At 43.7% G+C, this 8671-nt stretch overlaps 1 protein-coding gene across 3 annotated transcripts in view; it reads left to right on the top strand.

Moving 5' to 3' along the window:
- Positions 1-297: 297 nt before the first annotated feature.
- The window catches only part of PRSS12 (serine protease 12), a 72679-nt gene continuing 64305 nt past the window's right edge, over positions 298-8671 (top strand). For 2 of the 3 annotated variants that reach the window (XM_032333276.1, XM_032333274.1), the window contains exon 1: positions 299-1116. In XM_032333276.1, the coding sequence (XP_032189167.1) occupies positions 405-1116 (712 nt within the window). In that variant the 5' untranslated portion in view covers positions 299-404. Of the gene's footprint in view, positions 1117-8671 lie in introns of all 3 variants that reach the window. The other variant, XM_032333277.1, reaches the window with a different exon arrangement.

The following is an 8671-nucleotide window of genomic DNA, read 5'->3' as shown; positions in this document are numbered from 1 at the left end:
GGAGAGATGGCTGCAGGGAGCAGTGCCAAGCTTGGGAGCCGCCAGACTCGGAGCTCTGATGGTGTTGCCTCCTGGCAAGAGGCAGCCAAGAGCTTCCCCCGCACTGGCACCCTCGAGCTTGGCTGGGGCACAGCGAGGCTGCGGCGGTGCCAACAGCTGGTCTGGTCTGGACGGCGACAGCCGGGAGCCGGCTAGGGGCCGAGCGCAGGTCCAGCTCCCCCGCAGGAGACTGCGCGCCCCGCGCCCGCAGCCAGGGGGCAGAGTTCCCGGGCTCGTGCCACCGCTGGCTACCTGGGGCTCAGTCCCCACCACTCCCCGCCGAGTCCGCGCCTTCTCTTTGCGAGTCGTCTCCGTCAGCCGAGTCTCCGAGGAGGTCAAGATTTCACCACCCGCGGCCGCTACGGATGGGCAGGAGCCGAGACGCAGCGCGCAAAGCGCAACGCGCGGCGGGAGGCGAAATGGGGAAGGGAGGGCGGTCCGCGCGGGGGGGAGCGGGAAGGGACTCGAGTGGGGGATTCGAGGGACGCTGCAGCCCCGCCCCCGCCCCGTCTTCTCCTCTTCTTCAGAACCGGAGGAGCCGGGGAGCATGGACCAAACCCGGCTGCTCTGGAACCATGACGCTCGCCTGCTTCGTGGTGGCTCTGGTTCTAGGGGCGCTCCCCGAAGTGATCGGCTTTGATCTAGTCGTCACTTACCCTCTCCACCACCGCTATCGCCATTCGCCCCCGGCAAGTCCCCGGCACTCTCATTACCTTCCCACCCAGCAGCGACCACAGAGGACGCCTCCGCCGCCCCCTGTCCCGCGCGTCCCGCGCCCCCCGCCCGCGATGCATGCCCAGCGCCTGCACGCCCTCCACGCCGGGCGCACGCCGGGGCCGCACCACCAGGACTGCCCCGCCGGCGAGCCCTGGGTCAATGTGACGGACTTCGGCGCCCCTTGTCTGCGCTGGGCAGAGGTGCCGCCCTTCCTCGAGCGGTCGCCCCCGGCGAGCTGGGCTCAGCTGCGAGGGCAGCGCCACAACTTCTGTCGGAGCCCGGACGGCGCGGGCCGACCCTGGTGCTTCTATGGGCACGCCCACGGCAAGGTGGACTGGGGCTACTGCGACTGCAGACACGGTGAGTGGTCCCGGGACAGAGGCGGCAGCTCGGGAGTGGCGGGGAGCCAGCCTGGCTCGCCCAGGGCGTTAAGTGTACCTCGAGGAGAGGAGGTGTGAGTGTGGAGGTTCGGGTTTGCATTGCCGGGTGTGATGGTTGGCTGCCGCCTAGTTACCAGCAAAGTACATTGTTAGGTGACCTTAAATGAGCGACGCGTGCTTTGTGTGGGCAGGTTGTCGTGAGGATAGATTTTGTGCAAGGTGCTGCGCCCTGGGTTCCTGGATATGGTCTCTGGCCACTGTTGGTGTGTGTCTCTGTGTGTCTGTGTGTGTACACGCGTGCTCGTCTGGTGGATGTGTGTTCGTTGGATGGATGCATGTTCTTTAAGTCAGTTTGCCTTGAGGGTGTTACCATATTTACACCAAAGAGGCAAAGTAAAGCAGATAAAGTTTCTAATTACTTGTTATGGAAAGGGAAATATTAAATCTAGTATGACAACCAGTAGCCTTACCTCCTCCCCATAGACCCTGATTTGGAACAATGTGATACATTTTTTTGCCTTCACTCTCACCATTGACCTATGTTTGAAAAAGTATGGCAAAATTTCCTGATCAGAATAGAACTTGTCAAAATGATGTTTATGTTCTGGGACACAATTTGGTAAATATTATCAGTGAGTGAAGAGAAAAGAAAGAAAAAAGAGTAACTTATCTTAGGGAAGAAGCAACTTGATATGTTCAGATGTACTTCTCAAGGATGCATTTTTTATGTGCTCGCTTCGGCAGCACATATACTTCTCAAGGATGCATTTTTTAGCTGTATATGTTCTTTGTGGGCAATTGGGATTAGTTGGTGACATCAAGAGATAAAGTTGGTAACATGTTTTGGTTTTATGGTACAATGAAAACGTATTAATAGGTTTAATGTAAGTAAGTGATCTGCCTTTGAACAGTGCTTCACTTTTAGTCGCTGGGGTTTTGTTTAACATTAGGGCTACCCCCACACCCCTTTTTTCATAACTGGGAAGAAAAACTTTATGTCCTTCAAAGTTTGAATTCTCCTTCAAACATCTTGTTGGCAGCTCTCCATCTAAGCTATGGGGCAGGGGTTTTGTGAATTGGGATTCTGAAATATATTGTACTTTATTTTTGGAGGTAATTTGGAGGTTGGCTTTCATAGTGCTATTTTTTCCCTACAGACATTTTTATTTATCTGAATTGCATTAGCTTTGAGTTAAAGGAAAGTGATAGGAAGGTTAAGATCAATTATCCTTCAGTCTGGAGAATGAAGTCATTGCTATACTTGTGTTTCATGGACAGAATGCCAATGTGGCTATAAAAAAAATTGAGGTGATATCAGGCAAAGAGCCCTAGCATTGTCTCATTATTTACTGTAAGAGATTATCTGTTGTAAAATATCATGTTCAGCAAACATTGGAATTTTTTTCACTTTCCTGTTTTATAATAAGGTGCTTCTTATTTTTAAATGTATATTAGGGTATACATATATATGCAGCTATACTGAAGAAAAATGGAATTCAAAGGTTAGACCCTTTAGTGATAAATTGCTCTCTTTCTGACATGTAACTCCTTCAACTTTATATTCCAAACGAGGAGAGTAGGTTGTTCTTTGTTTTCTCCCTTGTGTTGAATAGAAATGTAAATCTAACAGCAGCACGGACTCTTTGTGATGTTTTTATGTTCATAGCTAATTCTCACCAGACAGAATCCCAAACACTGCATAATCGTTGTATGTGCAGTACTTCCTGGGGCAAAGGGATTGAACACAAGAGAAACAAAAGAAACCACCCAAGATGGGAGATAAATGTCACCCCCCCCCCCAAGAACAGGAAAACAATTGTCTGGCTATGTAATAATTAATTACTTTCACAGACCCAGTCTTGATAACCAGAGCTTCCCATCCTTTCATTTACTCACATTCTGATTAGGCATGATCCATTCCTTTGAAATGACTGGCATGTTCTGAACATACTTATGGCTTTCTGGCCTTGGTCCTACATTTCACTGAGGAGGGTAAACAAAGCTATCATGGAGTAGTGAAAAGAATATGGAATTATGCTTTAGAAAACACTGTGTCTGTTATGGCTCTGGCAGTACTATATAATGTTGGGTAAGACTCTTAACTCCCAGAGCTTTCGTTTTTTTATCTGCAGAAAAGCAGTTTTTGAATAGATTGATTCAAAGAACTTTTCCAGCTCCCAGCATGTATCAAAATAACCTGGTCTGATAACAACTAGGATTCATTGAACATTCACTCTATCTTGGATGCTGAGCTAAGCATTTTATGTATGAGTTTTCTCATTTAATTCGCATAACAACATTAGAAGGCAGTGTACAATCTCATGTCACAACTCATTTGGCTCTAGTTCTTTAATTATATAAACATGGAGAAATATATGTGCTGTCTGATGATCCATCCTATTTTTGTAGCTTGAAGACTAGTCTTAAAGGAAAGAGGAAAGGAATTATGTTTGGTCCAATGCACATAGTTTCCCATATCTTAGGATTTAGAGATTTCCAGAGGTTTTTTTTTTTTCTTTACAAAAAACAACTGGAACAAAAGGAAAGAAAATTTATAGTAGTGAGATCCTCCATCAAGAAATAAACTGGAAGCCAGAGTTACGTATCTAGTTGCATTGAGAGAAATGAGGAAGTCCGTGCCTTCAAGTAGAGACTTGGTCTAAGCCTATTTGAAGGGACGCTGGGGGGATTTCAGGTAAGCTAAGGCAAGGTGTGGGCGCACCAGTGGCTCAAATGTCTGAGAGTGAAAGATGATGCCTGGCCCCCAATTGTATGAAACTGTGAATTAGTAATAGAGTCGTTTGGAGGATTGGAATACCTAGATCAGCCCAGGGAGTTTGTTCTCAAAATGAGCACCTAGGAACTTCTTAAAATGCAGATACCTAGGCTGTAGCCTTCAGAAGCCCTGATTACGTAATCTTTAGATCTGTCTCAGGAATGTGCATTTCTTTCTTTCTTTCTTTCTTTTTTTTTTTTTTTAAGATTATTTGTTTATTTATTTGACACAGAGAGAGAGACAGCGAGAGAGGGAACACAAGCAGGGGCAGTGGGAGAGGGAGAAGGGAGAAGCAGCAGGCTTCCCACAGAGCAGGGAGCCCGATGTGGGGCTCCATCCCAGGACACTGGGATCATGACCTGAGCCGAAGGCAGATGCTTAATGACAGCCACCCAGGTGCCCAGGAATATGCATTTCTGATGAGCAGTCGAGGTGATTTGGATGTTGAAGACCCTTTGTCATACTTGGGACATTGGAACCCATCTAGAATATACAGTGGTGGATGATTAGGTAGACTGAGTCCACCATCTGTGACTTAATCCTGCCAGGTGTGTAGGATCAAGAGGAAGGCATGCCAATCTATGGTACCTTTTTATGTCATTCTAGGAAATGGCACCACTGTTTTTTGTTTGATTGGTGTGGGATAATATAACCTAGTTCACCAGAATATGATTATTAACTGCATGCAAGCTAGGTTATTTTTTATGTTTCTACAGAAAGAATTAATATGCAGTTCATCCCCCCGCCCCTCAATACCCTGTAGTAATTTAGAGCTTCCCGACTAGGAAGGGAAAATCACTTTCCAGTCACTGGTTGGCATGGCAGATGGGACAACTTGATGCTGTGCTAACTACTCTCCATTACAAGCAGCCGAGTGGAACTCAGCCACATGTGACTGATGACTGATGGGCAAAACAGGTACAATAAATGGTGATAATGCTCTAATATTGGAGGTTTCATCAGAAGGAATGACTCCTAGATCTGACTTTTTATCATGTCGTCATGCTAAGCTGTTCATAGACATGTACCCTGTGCAGTCTCTTAATTCAAAAAGAGGTAGCAGACTTGTGGGGCAGTTGTTTACAGGCTGTACTCTTTGACGTCCATCTGGCGTTTGAAGTGAATGTTAATTAAAAAGTTGGCTGGAAACTGTCCCTTTTAAAAAAATGCTGCATCTTGATTCTGTGTAGCGGGTTCTCAGAAACATTAGCAATACCAGATTTTATATATTTCCTGGCTGGATTGTAAAATTTGAGCTCAATCTGCTTTTCAGGATAAAGCAGATATAAAGTACTTTGATTTGAAGCATTATCGGACTCTAGTAGTCTGAAGACTTCTTTTTTTGAAAGAAGAAAATGAGATATCTAGTTACTAATGCCTTTTAAAAAAAAGTTTTATTTTGGAGAGAGAGATAGAGACTGAGTGGGAGGGGCAGAGGGAGAAAGGAGAGAATCTCAGGCAGACTTGGCGCCAGATATAGGGCTCGATCTCATGACCCTGACATGACGACGTGAGCCAAAGTCAAGCAAGAGTCCAATGTTTAACTGACTGAGCCACCCAGGTGCCCCTAGATACTATTGTCTTTTGTGAGTGATTATCTGTGAGTGTAAATAGATATGTGACCATTGTCTTTGTGTGTGAGTCTGTGTGTGTTAAGGTGACTTTGTAAAAGTGATTGGTTCACAGGTGCCTGGGTGGCTCACTAGGTTAAGTGTTGGCCTTCAGCCCAGGTCACCATCTCTAGGTCCTGGGATGGAGTTCTGCCTTGAGCCCCAGGTCCTGCTCCTTGCTCAGCAGGGAGTCTGCTTCTTCCCCACTTTGTCCCTCCCTGCTCTTGCTTTCTCTTTCTCTCTCAAATAAATAAGTAAAATCTTATTAAGGAAAATAAGTAAAATAAGGAAAAAAGGGCGCCTGGGTAGCTCAGTCATTGAGCTACCCAGGCTCAGGTCATGATACCAGGGTCCTGGGATTGGGCCCTGCATCGGGCTCCCTGCTTGGCGGGAAGCCTGCTTCTCCCTCTCTCACTCCCCCTGCTTGTGTTCCTTCTCTCGCTGTGTCTCTCTCTCAAATAAATAAATAAAATCTTTAAAAAAAAAGAGAGAGAGAGAAGAAAAAAAGTGATTTTGTTCATAATTGTGGAGGCAGACCTAAATATATAGCAATAAGATACTACACAGAGGTCCTTCATTTGATGGCTGCTATGTAGCTACTCAAGTGATAATTGTAAAGATTATACATAAAAAATGGAAAAAATGCTTATAATGGTAAGGGGAAAAGATGGATGCCAAGTTTATATACATTATGACTGTGAAAAAAAGATGCTTTTGGGAGAGGAAAAAATTATAATTACTTGGATATGAGTGTGGCTTGGATTAGTTAGGGTAGTTTTCATGGCAAAGACCAGAAAACCCAATTCAAAACGACTGAAGCAATCAGGAGATTTGTTGTTCATATTACAAGAAGTTGGGCTCCAACATGATAGGACTCTGTTTTTCTGCTATTCTCTTGGCTCCTTTGTTCTCTAAGTGTGGCGTGTTCCGGGCTTCCCACTGTGATAGGATAGCCTGCAGAAGAAAGGAAGGGCCCCTCCTCCTGTAGTTCACATAGAAAGAGCAAGGAAACCTTCCTAGAATTTCACACACTCCCCATCGACTTCCTCTTGCATTTCATTGGCCAAGACTGGATCACATGTTCATTCCACACTCTCTGGAAAGGAAAATTCGATTAACGCAATTGGGTAGTTTAATCAGATTAGGATGAATCCTGGAACACCTGGGGACTTTCCTGGCAGGAGGAAGTGAGGTAATTGTTGGGAGAACCAACAGGGTCTGCTAAGAAGTATGGTTGGAGTTTGTCCTTGCATTTTGGAAACAATGCGATTCAAAAATAGCAGGAAGGGGGCACCTGGGTGACTCAGTGGGTTAAGTCTACCTTCAGCTCAGGTCATGATCTCAGGGTCCTGGGATTGAGCCCCACATCGGGCTCTCTGCTCAGCGGGGAGCCTGCTTCTGCTTCTCTCTGCCTGCCTCTCTGCCTACTTGTGATCTCTCTCTCTCTCTCTCTGTCAAATAAATAAATACAGTCTTAAAAAAAAAGTCTTAAAAAGATTGTTCTTCCTTAAGTCTTTTAAAAAGAAAAAGAAAGAATTGTTCTGTGAAATGTGTACATTTATTTTTCATCTGAATCTAACTGAATCACATTTAGACCCTGATTTGATTGAAAAAGCTTATTTCCTTGTTTGAGGATGCTATTTGCAGGTCTAGCAAATTTATGTCTGAAGTGAATAATTCCATAATTATTAAGATACCGAAGTTAGCTCAATTGTGAGGTAGACACTTTTAATTCTAATTTTGAAGCTTCCCCCATCCCTGAATTAACTCGTAAAGAAAGCAGTCCTCTGAAATCTCTTCCTTGAGTCTGCACAATAAACAAGCATTTGGTTGTGCACCATGTGAACAGTTCATTTAGTTGCCTTCTCTGTGGTTGGCACCTTGTTAGGAAATGTTTGTTTTTTGCCTCTTTCGCATCTTATTTTTCCAGGGCAGCCTCCCCCCTACCCACTCCCCTTTCATCCTACAAGTCAGCCCAACAATATTAATAAAAATTTTATTATATGCAAAGCACTATAGTAATGAGCTTTTTCCCACACTACAAGACACCATCTCAATACTTATTAGGATCACCAGAGGGACGCAAAGGGTGGAAAATGCTGGTTCTTATAACAAGGCAAGGATAGATTTCATTATACATTTTCTGAGTTCACACTAGGAGCAGCAATTACAAAGATGAATAAGAAATCACTTGTGTCCTCTGGTTGAGGACACCTACTCTGTGATTGAGATGTCAGAAGAATACTAAGCATTTTCATTACCTTTCCGGTGATCCCTACTCTGGGAGACAGATTTGAGGATTATTACCAGGAGTAGTTTAATTTCATCACTCAGAGCTGAACAATGAAATGTTAATACCCATACCATTTGCTTGTGTGTGAATAGTTCAGAGACACACAACTGGTGAAGTTTTCTGCTAGAGTTATACTCGTGTGTTCTTAGTATGCCATCATTAAACCATGGAAAGAGTCTCCTTTTGCATAATATTGTATAGTGTTTTAAAAGAAGTAATAATTGATATAATGTATAAATTTTGAATAATCTCAATGTAAATGAGTGGAATTGCTTTTAAGGCTGGCTACTCTTTCATTGTTTAGATACTCTCTCATTTTGACTTAGACCAGTTGAGATTTTTTTTTTTCCTCAACACTGACGGTATGTACATGAATAATAAATGAACAACTAATATGAATTATAGATGTGAACTAATGGAGGCAGATATAGTTCATTTGGAACTCAATCTGAGGGAATGTTTCATATGTTAAAAGATGATTTAATTTCATTTTGACACAGCATGATTTGAATAAAATCTATTTCACAGGGCTAAAGCCAGTTTTGGTTATGGGTAAATATAGTCATAGAAAAACATCAAAAGTAAAGCAGCCTCATGTACTGAACTTGAAAAATTCAACTAACAACCTCCCAGTTCAGTTGCTTTTACGCAATGAGAATTTTTTCTATATTTCATAATTTAGATAGGACATGCTCATTTAGTGTATTTTCCCGGTGTTGCATTTGGTATAAGACATAGGATTATGTTTAATTCATTTGTGGAATACGTGTACTAAATTGTCCAACATGTAATGGGCATTTTTCTTTAGAATAGTTCACACATTGGAATTTTTCTCTCACTTTCAGCTTTTAAGTAT

Source organism: Mustela erminea, chromosome 2, assembly GCF_009829155.1.
Source record: "Mustela erminea isolate mMusErm1 chromosome 2, mMusErm1.Pri, whole genome shotgun sequence".
Classification (NCBI taxonomy): domain Eukaryota; kingdom Metazoa; phylum Chordata; class Mammalia; order Carnivora; family Mustelidae; genus Mustela; species Mustela erminea.
This window is presented reverse-complemented; position numbering and strand designations above follow the sequence as displayed.